The sequence below is a fragment of the Narcine bancroftii genome, chromosome 11 (assembly GCF_036971445.1).
Source record: "Narcine bancroftii isolate sNarBan1 chromosome 11, sNarBan1.hap1, whole genome shotgun sequence".
Taxonomy (NCBI): Eukaryota; Metazoa; Chordata; class Chondrichthyes; order Torpediniformes; family Narcinidae; genus Narcine; species Narcine bancroftii.
In genome coordinates, this window is record NC_091479.1 from 75,315,609 (window position 1) to 75,335,243 (window position 19,635).

General features: G+C 39.4%; 1 protein-coding gene across 7 annotated transcripts in view; it reads right to left on the bottom strand.

Annotated features, from left to right (window-relative positions):
* kiaa0930 overlaps positions 1–19,635 on the bottom strand; it is a 76,710-nt gene that overhangs the window by 15,386 nt on the left and 41,689 nt on the right. For 5 of the 7 annotated variants that reach the window (XM_069903466.1, XM_069903464.1, XM_069903468.1 and 2 more), the window contains exons 6-9: positions 19,213–19,353; positions 14,281–14,475; positions 12,840–12,872; positions 1,636–1,810 (exon numbers count right to left, since the gene is read on the bottom strand). In XM_069903466.1, coding sequence (XP_069759567.1) covers positions 1,636–1,810; positions 12,840–12,872; positions 14,281–14,475; positions 19,213–19,353 — 544 coding nt within the window. The remainder of the gene's footprint in view (positions 1–1,635; positions 1,811–12,839; positions 12,873–14,280; positions 14,476–19,212; positions 19,354–19,635) is intronic. The other 2 variants (XM_069903467.1, XM_069903465.1) reach the window with 1 other exon arrangement.

Here is a 19,635-nt window from a genome sequence, read left to right on the forward strand (position 1 = left end):
TCATTCCTCAGGTTCTCAGGCTCAAACCATCAAAAACCGAATTGCAATAATAACCTGAACACTAATTCTTTTTCGAATTTTTTTCCACATCCAGTGTTGAGCCACTGCATCGTGGTTCTGCAGACCAATCTTAAATCCTGATCACACCAATTTTCCTGTTGTGACTTTGAATGAGCCATGTGTAGATTGGAACTATAAACATAAAAAGGGTTTAGACAGGAAGGCATCTAGAAAGAAACTCTCAGAAAATCTGTGGAGAGACTCGCTGAACTCAACAGAACACTGCGGCTTTATACCCATGAAGCACCAAGATTACAGCAAGTGATTAAATACAGACTCAGACACAATAACAGTTTACTTCAACATTTTGGGTGTGGCTTTACTGTAAAATACCTACAACAGAAGGACATCTCAACTGACAAGAACATCTCTCTGAATATTCCCTGTGGAGTATCCAGGCATTTTTTACCAGTGAACAAAGGGATAACTCTGCAGACAATGATGTGTATTCATGTGGCTATCCTAGTCTTAAAATGAAGAGTGAATCCTGTTTGCATGAACCAATCTCATAACTTCTGAAAGATGTCCCTGCCAAACAGCCTCTAACGCAGTGGTTCTCAACCTTTTTCTTTCCACTCACATCCCACTTTAAGTGATCCCTATACCATAGGTGCTCTGTAATTAGTAAGGGATTGCTTAAGGTAGCATGTGGGTGGGAAGTAAAAGTTTGAAAACCACTGTTTTAATCATACCTAATTGACTTGTTATGTGCACGGTTTCATAACTCCAAAGGATATGGGACAATGACAATTTTTCTCAAGCAAAATATTTCAGTAACAATTGGGTCTAGAGCAGTGATTCTCAACCTTCCCTCCCACTTGCATACCAGCTAAGTAATCCCTTACTAATCACAGAGCACCGATGGCATAGGGATTATTTAAAGTGGTATGTGAGTGGAAAGAAAACGGTTGAGAGCCACTGCTTTATATTAAAGCTGGTGAACGGAATGAATTTAATTCTAATTCTTCATTTCATTTTCAGAATTAAAGCAATTAGGTGTATCAGGAAATCAGCATTTTCAGCTTCTTTCTCTGAGAAACAAATAGATTGGAACCTTAGTCTCCTTAGCAAGATTCTGATTTATTTTGTAGTCCAAGTGACAAGACAAAACCAAACTTTATCAAGGCAAATGTATTTTACAAGTTTTCTACCATTTTTTTTTTTGCTGGTTATAATGTCATCCCTTGAGCAGTGAGAGCAAGGGAGAGTCTAGATTTTAATGGCCCAGCTAACCATTAGGAATACAGGTATACCCCGCTTTTCGATACTCACTTTACGCAAATTCACTTTTACGAAGAAACCGCTGTTCGCTATCCCAAAGAAATTTGGGTTTTTCCTTTTATGAAATTAACCTTCAATAGTAGTGAATGGCTCTTCACTTTACGCCATTTCGGCTTACGAAAGGTTTCATAGGAACGTTTTACTTTTGTAAAGTGGGGTATACCTGCATGTGAATAATCAACTGTATGAACGCCCTCCCCTCATCAGTCACGTCAGGAGATGACAAAATTCAAACCAGGATACATCATCTACAACAAGTCAAGGAGAAATTTGTACAAAACGTGCAAGACATACCTTCCGAGTCTCCGTTGTCTGAGCCATGTCTGAAGAACTCCTCACTGTCATTGGCTGAATGGGACTTCTTCATCTCTGCCATTCTATTTTTAGGGGTTTTTCTGCGTAATGAAGGCGAGAAAAAGGATGGTCTGTTGTTGCGCTCAGGGGTCGGAGGGGTGCTGAAGGAAGTCACCTGAAAATGAACCCCAAAAATTGGTTGCTTCCCAAAAACAGTGACTGACAGATGTACAGAAATGGGAAATGGTGCTATGGGACAAAATGTTCTATGGAATGGATGGCGGAGTAAATTTTACAGAAGACAATTTACCCCGTCAGAATTTAGTTTAGAGAGGTGTGCTGATAACAATGAAGTGTGGAAAGAAGGTAGGATAACATTCTTGTATAAGCAGATCATCTTGCTATTGGGACTAAATGTTGCACTCTTCATTGTGAAAATGTCAGAGTTACATGAAGAGAGCTGTGCAATGGGTTTAATTCTGACAGATTAGATGGGCTGAATGGCCTATTTCTGTACTGAGACAAAGATCACACAAAAAAAATGCATTCCAGTTTTTTCCTCATTGCCTCTCAATCACATTGGATAATTAAGTTTCATCCAATGCAAGCCATGAAGAATACAAAAGGGAGGAGAAAGTGTAAAAAGCAACAAAAAATCATTTAAAATAGTTTCCAAAATTAACATTGAACTGGTATCTAACATTACGTGCATCACTGATTCAGTAACAATCCACACTCTAATAACGGGCTTCCCCTTTCCCCTCAATTCTTCCATTTCTAACAGGCCTCTGTGGAATTCCAATGTGGAACATCCATGCAACAGAAGAACTGGAAGTCATATTTCTCAGGCATCACAGAAGACAAGTGGCAATGCTGACCATTCCCATACTCCTGACACCAGACTTGGCACTCTGGCGTCCAGCTACACAGGAGGAGGACTTCCTCAGAGAAAAACACCAACCTGATGCACAGCCCATCTGCACCAGAGGCAACCCAAGCCATCTCCTCAATGTGTCCAGTACTAGAAAGAAAAAAATTGATATAGCATTCGTGCAGGAAACACATCTAACTGAAGTGGAACACAAGAAATTAAGGAGAGACTGGGTAGGGCACGTAACGGCAGCATCATATAATTCAAAGGAGTAGCTATATTAATCAATAAATATTAAGCCAGAGGAGTAGCTATATTCATCAATAAAAATGTACCAATCAAAACAGAGGAGGAAATAATAGATCCAGCACGGAGGTATGTAATGATAAAGTGTCAGATATATTCAGAATTTTGGAATTTGCTCAATGTATATGCACCTAATGAAGAGGATCAAAAATTTATGCAAGATATCTTTTTGAAGATTGCAGATACTCAGAGGAATATACTGATAGGAGGGGACTTTAACCTTAATTTGGACTCAAAGATGGATAAAACTGGAAAAAAAAACTAGCAGAAAGAACAAAGTAACCAAATTTATGGTTAAATCGATGCAGGAAATGCAACTTTTGGATATATGGAGGAGACAACACCCAAAGGAGAAGGAATACTCATATTATTCGAGTAGATGTAAAACATACTCAAGTATAGACCTGCTCCTGTTGTCAGCCCACATCCAACGGAGAGTTAGAAAAATGGAATATAAAGCTAGATTGTTATCGGATCACCGAGAACATATAGATGGAGATTAAACTCCATGCTACTTAAGAGACAGGATTTTAGGATGAAAAACTGGTGCAACATGGGAATTCACCAGTACTGCACCATCTGCTCAACATTTGGAAGAAGATTCACGTAGAAAAGAAAAAAACAAATTATCAACTACCAAAATTAATATTGACGCAAAATCAACTAATCCCTTTCACAATAGGTAACCTTTCCTTTAGAGAATGGGAGAGAAAAGAGATCAAAAGAATAGAAAATTGTTTTTCGGGAAATAAATTATTATCTTTTGAACAAATGAAGTACAAATATGGTACAGCTCACAGTACAATGTTTGCATACCACCAACTGGAAACCGACTTGAAGGACAAATTGGGAAGCAGGCTGAGGTTACCAGAAGGAAGTAGTTTTGAATATGTGATTACAGACACAATGATAATTAAAAGATTTATAACAAACATGTACTTCAAAATGCAAGAGAAAGAGAACAAAGAAACAAGCTGCAAACCCAAACAAAAATGGGAACAAGATCTAAACATAAAGATAAAGAATGAAACATGGGAAAAGCTATGCTCCAGAACTATGAGAAATACAATAAACACGAGGTTACGCATGATACAATATAACTGGTTACACAGGCTATACACCACGCCCCAAAAGTTAAATAAATGGGACCCAACAGTTTCAGACAGATGTTTTCGCTGTAAGAAGGAAACGGGAACAACAGTACATGCAATTTGGGCATGTGAGAAAGTGAAAAAGTTTTGGGAAGATCTAAATCAGGTATTAAATAAAATCACAAAAAGAAACATACCAAAAAATCTAGAGATCTTTCTTCTAAGTAATATGTAAAGAACTTGGACTCGATTTGGATGGAGCACAAAAAAGATTTATAATGATAGCCTTAGCTGTAGCAAAAAATGTATAATGTCAACTTGGAAATCAGAAGATAGCCTGAGAATACAGCAATGGTACATGGAAATGAATAAATGTATCCCATTGGAAAAAATAACATATAATTTAAGAAATAACATCACAGTATTCGAACAAATTTGGGAACCGTACATGGAACACAACAGAGAAGTCCTACCGCAGACCTCCACCACCTAAAATGACAGGAGAAGACGACGAAATGAACTGACCCAGTATGTAGAAGTAGATGACACAAATTTCTTGTTTATTTTCACTGTGTGATGACATTGTTTAATGGGTTTAATGTATCATATATGTTGAACGTTGTGAGGGTGGGAAGGTGAAGGAGGGAGGGAAGGGAGGGGAGAAAAGGAGAGAAAATGACACTGTGTACATTCAAGAGGGAAATGTTTGTGTGTATTTTGGTTAATATGGTTCATAGTGTGAAAAATAAAAAATTTGAAAGAAAAATGTGTCCAGTACTGAGCAGAGTGGCAATTGATTGCTTGAGCAAGGTCTCCAAGAACAGTTCAATAACCAGCCTTGCCTTGTAAAGAGGTAGGAATTCCCCAAGAACCAAGCCCATGGCCTATCATGCTACCTTTTATCAATCAGCTGGGTCCATTCTCTCAAATATTTGTGGCCAGCAGCATTGTTGCACATGGTGTCATGGTGCCATTCTACTGAGTTTTGAAAACACACTTCACTAGATGGACTGGTCTTTAGTCTCCAGAACAAGGCAGCAGCTGCAGATCAATTTGAACCTGTCAAAGAGTGGGTAGCAGCTCCAGAAGGATGGGAAAACACTCGGAATTCATAGGCCCAGGGAAAGATGGGAAGCAGATTTAGCAGCAAGCATATCAGAATATTCCTGGACTGAATGGTGTAAGTGTAAAGAAGGGGTAACATCAATTATTAATGCAAGATATGGTTTGGTGCAATACAATTTTCCTTCATCTATTATATTTGACTCTGCAAAGATTGCACAAATCAAAGCCTGAAATATCCAACAGATATTTCTGGCGTGGAATGGAAAAAGGAACATTTCTCCATTCCATTTGGTCCTCTGTGAAAGTAAATGTTTTCTAGCAGGAAGTGTCAGAAGTGTTATCTAAGATTACAGGAGTCATCTTCCCTGGCAATCCAGAATTATATTTGTTGGGGAATTTTATGGACCTCAGTAATCATTTAACTGAGTTCCAAATCTCAATTATTATGATTGCATTGGTGATAGCTAAAAAATGTGTTGCCGTCACGTGGAAATCAGATACACTGATTTCTCTGAAGAGATGGATATCAGAAATGGCCAGTTGTATTCCTATGGAAAAGATTACTTATAATTTAAGAAACAAACACGATGCTTTCCTGAAGGCCTGGCATCGTATTTGAACTTTATTAGTACACAAGTGTAATTTTCTTTGGCTTGGCTTCGCGGACGAAGATTTATGGAGGGGGTAAAAGTCTACGTCAGCTGCAGGCTCGTTTGTGGCTGACACGTCCGATGCGGGACAGGCAGACACGGTTGCAGCGGCTGCAGGGGAAAATTGGTTGGTTGGGGTTGGGTGTTGGGTTTTTCCTCCTTTGCCTTTTGTCAGTGAGGTGGGCTCTGCGGTCTTCTTCAAAGGAGGTTGCTGCCCGCCAAACTGTGAGGCGCCAAGATGCACGGTTTGAGGCGAGATCAGCCCACTGGCGGTGGTCAATGTGGCAGGCACCAAGAGATTTCTTTAGGCAGTCCTTGTATCTTTTCTTTGGTGCACCTCTGTCACGGTGGCCAGTGGAGAGCTCGCCATATAACACGATCTTGGGAAGGCGATGGTCCTCCATTCTGGAGACGTGACCCACCCAGCGCAGCTGGATCTTCAGCAGCGTGGACTCGATGCTGCTATAAATACATGATCGGTCCTCAACCTTATTCTATTATTTTTAACCAGTAAAATAGACTGTGAGCCTCGACGGTAGACCAAAAGACTCTGTATCTGTTTATCTTCTTTAAGTTAAAGGGAAGGGGGGGGGCTGGAATGCTTATGTTTAGTTTTGGAATTTTTAATATTGGTTTGTTTTAAATATATATGTAAATTGTACTTTTTGTATTTTTGTAAGAAAAAAAAGAGATCTATATATTTATTTATGTGGTATATAGATTATTTTGGAATAAGTGATATGTGCTTAAAAACCAAAAATAAAATATTTTTTAAAAAGAGTGGGTCGCAGTGCTGGCACTCACAGGCAGCGCCGCAGCAGGCATTTAAAACCTGATGCCCCTTTACTCTCTTCACTCACACAGTGGGCTCCCAGAGACCGGAACCAGCCTGCACTTTTCACAATCTTAGGTCAGCAAAGAGTTCAAACTGAAGGAAAGATCAATGGAACATCGGGTCTTCTCTGTGCTCTTTAGTTAAAATAAAGAACATTTCAAAAGCTGTACTTCCTTCCAATCCATTCATCGTCAGTTAGATTACCAAGAGCAGCAAAGGAAATGGTGACATCTTTGTGTCCCCTCTCAATGTCCCCCATTAGGACCAGAGGTGGCGAGAAACATCATACCATTATCTAGTTCACAACAAAGGTCCATGAGGCATTACAGTTAAGGCAAGTTTCTTTTTCTCCAAGAAGCTATCTTGGAGAAACAATCAGAGACATGTTCTCCTTGCAAATAAAATGAATGTCCTAACTAAATCAATCAACATTTTGTAAACAGAAGGGTTTGAGCAGCCTGGGAGTTGATATTCATTGCATGGAGTAGGATATGGAAGTCTGTTTATTTCAGCTTATCAGAGATCTGACAAGAAAAGGTCTTCAGTTTAGGGACTGCTGTACACCATCGTCCACACAACTAATTTGATAGAAATCAAAGCAAGAGATTAAGGAACTATTTTGGCACTACTCAAATTGACCAATCCCAGCACCTGCTTTCTTTGCCACTACTAACTCTTCAATTAACTAACAGGGGTGCTTGTCAGATCTCTGCATACAGTTCAGTTATGCTCCAGTTGTAAGTGTCATAAGGTAGTTTGTTGCAAAGCTGGACATAACTCCAGTCTTACAGAAAAAATAATGACCTTTACAAATCTTGTAGAAATCAGTAGAAAGCAATGAATGAGCAAAAGGGATGCAGATCAGATGGGAGATGAGTGAGCAAAAACATTTGAAGGGATCCTACTTTCTATTAACAGTAGTTTTGCAATGAACGGAGCAAGAAATAAAGCAGATTAAATACTGACTCTGAAAAGATCAATCGCCTTTTTCCATGTCAATTGTTCATGAAAGGGCTCCGGGAAAGTTGATCAACCTCAGCCTAAGATCTAGAGAATCCTGAACAACATAAAACCTGTCATGACTCAACAACAATTGACATTGAACAACTCAAGTACAGAAATTGTTTATTAATCTACACAAATATTATTCAGAGCCAAATTAATTACTCTCTAAGGAAACCAAGCAGCCTCAATAACTGACTAACCAAGTTGCAAGTCATCAAAATAACCACTCAATCAAAAACATTTTATCAATGGTCATAATTTTAAACATTTCTGTGGTTTGATTAATTGAAGCTGGGTTTTTTTGGGTTTGAAGTTTTTGGAAAGAATAAGTGAGCGTGCAATGTCACACTACATTGGGGAGAAAGCTCTTGAAATAATGAGGGCAGGATTCTCAGCCTCTGATTGGAGAAAGCCAGCTTAATTTGGCTAAAGGCAAGTTGTTTCTAACTCACATGATAAAGTAGCACAGAGGGTTCATGAAGTTATATGTAGACTTTCAACGGGCACTTGATAAGGTGCTACATGTCATTAAGGTGGAGGGCCACAGCATAAAGGGGAGGTGCAGCTTTGTATATAAAACTATGGTTAAGTAATGGGAAATCTGGAATGGTTGTTTCTCTAACTGGAGGGAAACATGCAGTTTGATACAGGGTCCACTGCTTTCTTCAATGCGTACTAAGGATTGGAACTTGGGATGCAAGCACAATTTCCAAAAGTACTGATGACACAAAACTCAGATGTTTGGATGATAGAACAGGTTATACCTCTTTAATCTGGTGACATTGGGACCTGACCATTGCCGGACCACAGAAAATGCTGGAAATACCTCCGATGTAAACACAAAAGGTAGAACAAAGCTTAAAACAGGAAATAATACTGTGGGACGGCAGGATTAGAGCAACACCCTTACAGCACCAGCGATCGGTTCTGCGGTTCGAGTCCCACACTGTCGGTAAGGAATTTGTACTGATGGTGGCAGATTCAAACATGCTGGACCACAGAGTGCCAGATAAGAGAGGTACAACCTGTAATAGATTTCAGGGGATTCAAATATACTGGTAGAATGATGGATAGGTGGAATACGAAATATAATGCTGAGAAATGTGATGCACTACATTGTGGTAGCAAGAATTGGATGCAGCAATATAACTAAAGGGCACAATTCTAAATGGGTTGCAAGACCAGAAAGATCTGGGGTAAATGCATATAGTTCATTAGAAGTGGCAGGACACAGTGAGAAAATGATTTAAATGAGGCAGGTTCCAAGGGGTTTACATAGAGGGAAAAAATACAAGGACAAGGAAGTCATGATGGTTTGTTCACTGGAAAATTAGGTCCATTCTGAGCATCAACTCAAGACAAAAGTGCAAAGGATTTGACACCTGTACAGAACAGATTCACCTCAATGATTCTGGTGATGAACAGCTTCAGTCATATGGACAGACTGGAGATGCTGGAGATGTTCTCCTTGGAATGGAGGGGGTTGATGGAAGATCATCAAGGGTACAGACAGTGTAAAGAAAGAGAAACTTTCCATTGGTGGAGGTATCAAGATTAGAGAATAAACGTACTCAGCAATTGAACAAATAGAGGATTTTCTAAAAATTAAAAACAGCAATGTGGTTAGGGTCCGGAATGCATTGCTGGGGTGGTAGTGGAGGCAGATACAATTGTAGTTTTCGAAGGGATTTCCAAGAGAGGGAGGAATCAGCTTGTTTCAACATAAAGCTATTCTAAAAGAACTAGCAACAAGGGAAGATACAACAAAAAAGAGAATTGGCGGAAAAAAATAAAATACGAAACATTACAAACGTATAAGGTGGAGAAGAACATAATGAAAATAAAGCAGAAGTATTACGAGCTAGGAGAAAAAAAAACACACAAACTATTAGCTTGGCAACTTAAAACAGAACAAGCTAAAAGAACTGTATTGGCATCAAGGAAAAAGGACAAACAAATTACATATAACCCAACAGAGATTAATGAACACTTTAAGGAATTCTATGAAGAATTATACCGAACTGAGAACAAAGGGAAAGAAGACAAAATAGATGAGTTTTTAGCTAAAAATGAACTACCAAAATTGCAAAAAGAGGAGCAAAACAAATTGTTAAAACCATTTGAAATAGAGGAAATACAAGATATATTAAAAAAGCTACCGAACAATAAAATGCCTGGAGAGGATGGATTCCCAATAGAATTCTATAAAACATTTAAAGAGTTATTAATTCTTCCTCTCTGGAAGTAATGAACCAGATAGAAGAAACACAAAACTTGCCAGATTCATGTAAAACAGCAATAATTACAATAATACCAAAGACGTGAAAAGATCGACTAACACCAGCATCATATAGACCAACATCTCTACTTAATTCAGCTTATAAAATAGCAAAACTATTAGCAAACAGATTGGCTGACTGTGTACCAAAAATAGTAAAACAAGATCAAACTGGATTTATTAAGAAAAGATGAACAACGGAGAATATCTGTAAGTTCATCAACTTAATCCATGCAGTACAAAGAAATAAGATACCAACAGTGGCTGTTGCTTTGGACGCAGAGAAAGCCTTATACAGGGTAGAATGGAATTACATATTCAAAGTATTACAGGGGTTCAACCTACCAGAAAAATATATTAATTGGATTAAAGCATTATATAAAGGACCATTGGCGAAGGTGACAGTAAATGGATATGTATCGAACCAATTTAAATTAAGTAGGTCAACTAGGCAGGGATGTCCACTATCTCCCTCACTGTTTGCTTTAGCAATAGAACCCTTGGCAGAATTGATAAGAACAGAAAATAAAATAAAAAGGATAAAAATAAAGGAGAAGGAATATAAAATCAGTCTATTTGCAGATGACATCATAGTATACTTAACAGAACCAGAAATATTAATAAAAGAACTACATTAGAAATTGAAAGAATATGGAGAAGTATCGGGGTACAAGATCAACGCAAATAAAAGTGAAGCGATGCCAATGAATAATACGGATAACACAGAATTTAAAAAAGAATCACCATTTAAATGGCAAACACAACCAATCCGATACCTAGGTATTAGATTAGATAATAATTTAGGCCACCTATACAAATTAAATTATCAGCCATTAATGAAGAAATTACAGGATGACTTAGAACATTGGAAAGAATTCCCACTAACACTGATAGGGAGGGTAAATTGCATTAAAATGAATATCTTCCCAAGGATACAATACCTATTTCAATCGTTACCAATTCCCTTAACAGAGAAATTCTTCAATGAACTAAAGAGAATAAGGAAATTCTTATGAAAAGGGGGGGAAACCGAGGATAGCGCTAGATAAATTAACAGAATGGTACAAACAAGGTGGTTTGCAGCTACCAAACTTTAAAAATTATTATAGAGCAGCACAATTAAGGTATCTATCAGATTTTTATCAAACAAGGGAAAAACCAGATTGGACCAGATAAGAGCTAAATAAAATAGGAGAGAAGGTACCAGAACATATACTTTATAAGTAGGATGAAAAACTGGTGCAATATAGAAGTTCACCAGTACTGCACAATTTACTCAACGTATGGAAGAAGATTCACGTAGAAAGGAAAAAAACAAATTACCAACAACCAACATTATTATTGACGCAAAATCAACTAATCCCTTTAACAATAGATAACCTTTCCTTTAGAGAATGGGAGAGAAAAGGAATTAAAAGAATAGAATATTGTTTTTTGGAAAATAATTTATCATCATTTGAACAAATGAAGTACAAATATGGAATAACTCATGGCATAATGTTTGCATACCACCAACTGAAAACCTACTTGAAGGACAAATTGGGAAGCAGACTGAGATTACCAGAAGGAAGCAGCTTTGAATATGTGATTACAGAAACAAAGATAATAAAAGATTTATAACAAACATGTACATCAAGCTGCAAGAGAAAGAAAATGATGAAATAAGGTATAAACCCAAAAAGTGGGAAAAAGATTTAAACATAAAGATAAAAAATGAGGAAAAGTTATGCTCTGGAACTATGAAGAATATAATAAATACGAGGTTATGCATAATACAATATAATTGGTTACACAGGCTATACACCACGCCCCAAAAATTAAATAAATGGGATTCAACATCACTAGATAGATGTTTTTGCTGTAAGAAGGAAACAGGAACAACAATTGGGGCATGTGAGAAAGTGAAAAAGTTTTGGGAAGATCTAAATCAGGTATTAAATAAAATCACAAAAAGCAACATACCAAAAAATACAGAGATCTTTCTTCTAAGTAATATAAGAAGTAAAGAATTAGGCCTCAAACTGGATGAAGTGCTAAAAAGATTTGTAGCAAAAAAATGTCTAATGTCAACTTGGAAATCAGAAGAGAGCCTGAGAGTACAGCAATGGTACATGGAAATGAATAAATGTATTCCATTGGAAAAAATAACATACAATTTAAAAAATAAAGTCACATTATTTGAACAAATTTGGGAACTGTACATGGAACACAACAGAGAGGGCCTATTGTGGACCTCCACCCCCTAAAATGATAGAATGAGAAGGTGACGAAATGAATTGACCCAGTGTGTAAAAGTAGATGACACAATTTTCTTGTTTATTTTCATTGTGTGATGACATTGTTTAACGGTTTAATTGTATTGAATATGTTGAACGTTTAATGGGTTTGGAGGGAAAGTAGGGGTGAAAAAAAGGAAGAAAATGCCACTGTGTATATTCAAGAGGGAAATGTTTGTGTGTATTTTGATTGATGGTTCATAGTATGAAAATTTTTTTTTTAATTTAAAAAACTAATAAAAAGCTATTCCATGATTAAAAATGGATGAAAGGTATGCAAATTAAAATGTACCTGGTGCAAGAAACAAAAGTCATCTTATTGACAGTACACATCTGGTGATACTTTCAGAGTGGATTCATTGGAAATAAAATTGAAAACCTTACCTTCTGGATCAGTATAACACGTCACATTTCTATTGGATATTCACTGCCTTTGAACTAACAAAGTAATTGTACCAATAACACTAAAAACCAAGTAACATGAAGTTGATGGAGAAAGACAGGTAAAGTCCAGAAATGCATATACAGTTGCTATGTCAAGGGCAGGGAGACATGCAGGCACAACTTGAATGAATGAAGGAGAATGCTACTTATTCAAGGACCAGATGTAACTAGCAGTCTGCTATGGTAGCTTTTACATTTTAGTGAATTTTTGACACTACACAAATGACTGTCACAAGCACCTACACATGCAACTCCAGATCTTGCCACAAGGTTATATGAATGGCTGGTTCCCAATCATCAGGCAGATTTTTAGGACAAACTTAATTTTTGAAAAGGTACAACACAGCAAACACAACACAGACAAATGGGAGTTGTCAACCTACCCAAAATGCACTGCAGGAAGGAGAAGCAGCCCCCTGGTGACAAGAAATTGCAAGTTGGATGATGGCACAAACAAGGGGGGTTAAATTCTCATAGGAACTCCTTGGCAAACAATTGACACTCATTTTGAGGAAGGCACATTTCCACAATCGAAATAAACATTGGGAGAAATAAAACACAATGTCCTTGGGAAAGTATTTGGACATGTTCATAAGATTATTTTAAGAGATCCCCAAGATGGTTCTGACATCTCTCCTCCTTCCCTGAGGCTAATCAATGCCATCAAACAAGCAGCTGATATCTGTCCACCTCATCCAAAGGGGGTATTAATATGCGTAGTCCTTAACAATTTAAGCGGAGCCTGGGAAGTAAGTGACACAAGTGAATTAATCCCATTTTCTAGCAGGGATCTCAACTGGTAATCAAATAACAATCTGGATGAGGACATTCAATGGACTTTCCTGTATCCTGGGGGTTACAGTCAACACTGGCATTCCATTACTGCCCCAGAAACAATAATGACAGCACAAAACTTATAGTGTTGATCAGTCAAAATCATAGATACATAGCCTTTTTATGCAGAGTGATACATCTGTAAACTAAATCCTTCAAATGTATTTCCATCAGAATACTGAGAGCATGGCAAAGGCCACTAATAGGTAGATATTAACTCGTTTGGCAGGAGGTTAGAATCCAAGATTAGAGAGAGGGGGCCTGATAAAAGTTAAGGATAGCGAGGAAGCCAAAGGAAATTAATCTAAGCGAAGCAGAACAGGATGATGGAGGATGTGTCGAGGTAAAACGGAGAAACTTAGTGGTGTTTATTTTAATGCAAGAAGCCAGATTTGGAAAGCAGACGAGCCAAGGGCACGGATTGGTACAGAACAATATAGCCATTACAGGGACATGGTACAGTAGTTTCAGGTATGAGAGGAACAGTGGGAAGATGTTTCCAAAAATCAGAGATTGTTAAAGTGGTTGAAACAGATTTAAACAATTCAGGAAACATTTAATGTAACAATCCTTCCAGTTATCTTAGAAATAAAAATAAACCACTTGTGTTTTCTATCAAGGTTGGGGACCCAATTCATGCTGGGCATTAGGGCATAATGACCATGCTGCCAAAGGGACAGGTGCCAAGTCTGTCCTGCCCCTCGGTTCAAGATGATTGACATTTGCCCCTGAAATCAGTACAGAATTCAGCGGGGGTCAGGTGCACTAGCAACCGACCACCAGCAAATTCCTCATCTCTGTGCACCAAGGAGCTGATGCAAGAGTGAGGGTCAAGGAGGGGAATCTCACTGTTGGCTCTTGTCACAAATGCCGTCAAAGCCAGGCACATTTCAGCCTTCATTTTAAATGGTGAACAGTTCCAAATAATGTCCTCAGAAGTGTTAAACCAGCCTCTGTCTATGCTCCACCCTAAAGATTGCTTGTACTTACTTGTTCATGCAGGGGTGATCCTGGCTCAGAGCCTTCCTCTGTCCCATAGGGTGAGGTATCCCCTGTTGCCACACGGCTCACTGCCATCTCAGCATGCCCCTTTCCCTGGGGTCCTTTCATCCGGACAAATTCCATGTTGTTGTATTTATAAAACCCAAAGGACATCTTCTGAGCCATCTTAGCTGCCACGCTAACCTGAAAGACAAACAGCAACCCACACATGGTCAGGATTCCCTGAACACCTCACAGGCTCTGCAGTCTTGCCGTTTCTCCTGTGCCTCTCGCAATTGGTCAATGCAGGTTATTCTGTAGTGAGCATCTCTCAGCTGCAATCCATCCAATGATTATATGTCATTCTCAATTAGGGTCACAAGACAGAACTTGACAGCTGGGAACCAGAACTCCTTTCCTGCCTGGAAATAAAGGTCAGTTGTGCAGCTACTTTGCTGCCATAACAGAGATGGGTTGAGTCAATTCAACAGACACAGTGTCCAACAGTGACCACACCATGCAAGTCATAGCAGAGGACTGGGTTGCTGGAGAAACAGGGTGGAACGTGGGAGCAGAGTGAAGGAGATTTTTTTTTCAGGAGTAGCAGTCAATCAAGTGGCCCTTTTACACTTTCCCTTAAAAGACAGGTATTAACCACCTTTTAACTACTTCACTTAACTGTATGAACACGAAGAACGCAGGATGGGGGGCGGGGGGGAGGGTTATTTTCATCCTGGTAATTACCCACCAAAATAGGTAGTATCAGGGCCGCTGTGTTTCACATCGGCTCCTGTATAAAAGGCTTTCTCGCCTTCCTGGGACGCCAACGCTGTAATGCTCCAGGTCCTGCCTCCTTTTGCGCCAGGATGCCGGGTTCCTATGTAAAAGGCCGCACTGACCTGGCTTTTCTAGGTTCAGTGTGAACGACCTGAGCTGGCTTTAAACACGGGTCGTTAAATGGGATCGCTGTGTAAAATGGGTATGTCAGCCAGTGCTTACAGTGAGCAGAGAAAGGCAGAACAACCAACTGACATCAGTTGAAAAAATATATTGTCTAGATGCCTTCAAAGCAACACAAACAATATTCACGCATTGGTGAAAAATACTTTACTTCTCTCTTAAAAAACTAAAATTATTCAGAGATAGATGATATAACTGCTAATTTACACACATTTAAATATAGAGCAACAGTGTTAGCAATGAGTCTGTGCACAAACACATCTCACATTAGCAGAGCTGCTCCAAGCACTGCAGTCACCCAACAGAAATAAATCATTCTCATTCCGTTTCCTGACTCCCCTTTCAAACAATGCATTCCCATGCACTTAACAAAATTACTCTTCATTAGTCAGCTTGGCACTGCTTGAGAAAGCACCAGTTCAGTATTCAATTCCTGAAAACAACCATTTCTGAATAGGTTGGTACAACACCAGCAACTGGGGTTCAAATCCGGTGCTGTCTGTAAGGAGTTTTGCTTCAGTTTCCTCCAACCTCCAAAAAATGTAAGGGTCTGTGGGTTAATTTGGATATAACTGGGCCACATGGGGGTTAAATGGCTGAATTCACCTTTTACCATGCTGTAAGTAAAATTTAAATTTAAGATAAAAATTGTTGACAAGTTGCTGATCATCACTGCAATACATTGGAAGTTTTCCCCAAGCTACCACTGGTTCCTTGGGTACACCAATCAAAGTTTCCTGTCAGGATGCATCACTGAGTAATGCAGGAATTGCTCTCCCCAAGTCCGTAAGAAACTGCAGAGGGTTGTGAATATGGCTCAGACCATCACACATACCCACACTCCTCCACTGACTCCAAAATCTCTCACTTCCTTGAAAAGCACCCAATGTACACTTCCATTTGATGCACAGTTGACTGCTCATCTCATCTCCAGTGCTGTTTTCTCTCATTCTCTACCCCACTCATGAGACCATCCTTAGTCACCATCCACCCCTGTCAGTTCTTGATCATTTTATTCTACCCAATTAACTTTACACATTTCTTCAGTAGTCAAAGGAATGGTAAGTCACTGTAAACTCACCTGGGCTAGCTTCTGGTTGGTAATAACATAACAATTACAGCACGGAAACAGGCCATTAGGCCCCTCTAGTCCGCACCGAACCAAACACCCCTTTCTAGTCCCACCTCCCTGCACAATGCCCATAACCCTCCATCTTCTTCTCATCCATATACCTGTCCAACCTTTTCTTAAATAATACAATTGACTCCGCCGCCACTATTTCTCCCGGAAGATCATTCCACACGGCTACCACTCTCTGAGTAAAGAAGTTCCCCCTCATGTTACCTCTAAACCTCTGCCCCTTAATTCTTAACTCATGTCCTCTTGTTTTAATCTTTCCTCCTCTTAACGGAAATAGTCTATCCACATCCATTCTGTCTATCCCTTTCATAATCTTAAATACTTCTATCAAATCCCCTCTCAACCTTCTACACTCCAAAGAATAAAGACCCAATCTGTCCAATCTCTCCCCATACTCCAGATGCTTAAACCCAGGCAACATTCTGGTAAACCTTCTCTGCACTCTCTCCACTCTGTTTATATCCTTCCTATAATTAGGCGACCAGAACTGCACACAAAGCTCCAAATTAGGCCGCACCAACGTCTTATACAATCTCAACATCACCTCCCAACTCCTATATTCCATGCAATGATTGATAAAGGCCAGCATACTAAAAGCCTTCTTCACCACCCTATTCACGTGAGTTTCTACCTTCAGGGAACGATGTACCGTTACTCCTAAATCTTTCTGCTCTTCTGTATTCCTCAATGCTCTCCCATTTACCACGTATGTCCTATTCTGATTCTTCTTACCAAAATGAAGCACCTCACACTTATCAGCATTAAATTCCATCTGCCATTTTTCAGCCCACTTTTCTAAGCAGCCCAAATCCCTCTGCAATCCTTGAAAACCTTCTTCATTATCCACTATTCCACCTATCTTAGTATCGTCTGCATATTTACTAAACAGCAAACCCTCTAAAAATATTGTGTCTGTCAAAGCTACAGGAATGGTTCTAACATTAATCTCAGAACTCATTGTCATGAACAAGTCACAAAATTCGGTGTTTCACGACAGCATCAATAGTGCAAACATTCATATTATAACCATCTTACAACGTTACTATGGCAGCGGGGAAGAAGCTGTCCTTGTTCTGCTGAGTGCTCATCTTCAGGATCCTGTACCTTTTCCCTGATGGTAGCAGAGTGAAGAGGACATGGGCTGGGTGGTGGGGATCTTTGAGGATAGAGACTTCTTTTTTAAGACACTGCCTCACGTAGATGTCCTTGATGGAGTGATGTCACAGGCCGAGTTAACAACCCTCCGGAGTTTATTCTTGCCCTGAGAGTTGATGCCTCCATACCAGGCAGTGATGCAACCAGCCAGAATGCTCTCCACGGTACACCTGTGGAAGTTTATGAGAGTCTTTGGTGACATACTGAATCTCCTCAGACACCTCACAAAGTATACCTGCTGGTGAGCCTTTGTGATTGCAACAACATGGAGGCTCCAGGACAGATTCTCGGAGAATCTGAAGTTCTTGACCCTCTCCACTTCTGAGCCCTCGATGAAGACTGGTTCATGTTCCCCTGACTTCCTTCTGAAGTCCACAATCATCTCCTTTGTTTTGCCAATGTTGAGCGCAAGGTTGTCATCATTACACCATTCAACGAGCTGATCTATCTCCCTCCTGTACACTTCCTCCATACATCTTTCCTCACGTTCAGTGCCCAAAACTGGATATGATATTGTAAAACAGGAGCAGACTATGAATCTAAACATCTTATTCACATTGCTAGAAAGAATACAAGGAAAAATTTGATATCCAAAAGAAAGACTATGCCTGCTTCAGTCTCTTTTTCAACATTGTAACACATGCCCTTTCCACCTTAAGATGGCTATCTTTGCTGCTCTGAAAATGGTAAGCGAACTCAAACAACTGATTATCTGCCTTCCCACCTCTTGCAGTGATGAAATGATGTCTTCTATTTTCTAAAGAGTGCAACTCTACCAAATACCTTTCCATTTCTTTTCTGCTTCTTTCCATTTTTAAGCACTCAAAATTTAAACTCCCACTTCTTCCATTGCACCTTCCCAATCCTGTGACATTAAGGAGTTGCAGTTCACAAGGGAAGGTGGGAAAGGGGGGGGGGGGGTAGGAAGAGGACTCCACATAACACAACCCACAAGAGAGATATCAGCAGCTCTCACATTTGACAACATAGCTCCCAAGATTTGTGTTCAGAATCTCGTAGAGAGAGGGGAAAGGGGGATTAATTTTGAAAGAGGCCCCAACTAAATAGAGATCATGAAATCAAATTGTTTCTCAAGTTTTGTCACATTCTTTGATTATTTTGAGTCTTGTTCACTGAAGTGTAAAAATCTGAAAATCCCTGAACAAAAACTGTGGGTATTGCAGTTACATTAACTTGGCCACAAGTTCTTCTGGTATCATATCCAGGAACAGACAGCATTGATTTGTGTGTAATTAACAAGATTGCACCGAATTAATCAGCTCACTCTTATTTTGTTTGGCCTTTCTGCCTGAACAGCCATCTACTTGCTTTTATGCACTGGTGATGTAGCAAATACTCCAAGGTGGCTGATAGAGCACATGGTGAACGATGGTAAAAAGAGAATTAACAAGAGGGAGATGCACAAAGCTAGAGAGGGACTAAACACTGATGGGGGTGGGGGTCATGGTACCACTACAGGTGGGTGAAATAACCGAACTGTCACTGAGGTATTTGCATTTCAGTGCATGAAATTATAGTTCTTACACCACATCCAGGCACATTCAGGTCAAGGAGTCTATGGCAGCTCCATTCCTCAGCAACTTCCCTTTGCTTGCAAGAACTCTTGTACAACTCAGCAAAATCACAACCTTGCCCAGGGCTAGCACGAGAAAGAGCTCTCTCACCCGGTTGTCGTACACCTTCTTCAGTGCTTCATATCTTATGGACCCCTGGAAGATCACGCCCTGAAACGTGTTGTTTTTATCACTGGCAACCAACTCCACACAAACCATTTCTCCTTCTCCCACAGACATGTCACCGAACACCTGCAACACACGTGACAAAAGAGGACATTATGCAAGAACCTCAGACAACAGGAGAATTGGTTCTGACAGTGAGCGACAAAATCAATGTTAACCAGACCCCAAATCAGGCATTTGTGTCCATCAAAGCATTTTAGAAATCTTATCCTGATGGGTTGATTTATTTTTTTTATTTTCTGTTGAATCCTGGGCACTCAACTCATGAATTGAAATCAAACAACTTTTCAATGTATTTTTAACCTCCCATAATTGCATTAAAATTCAGGTGCATAACAAGTAGACAAT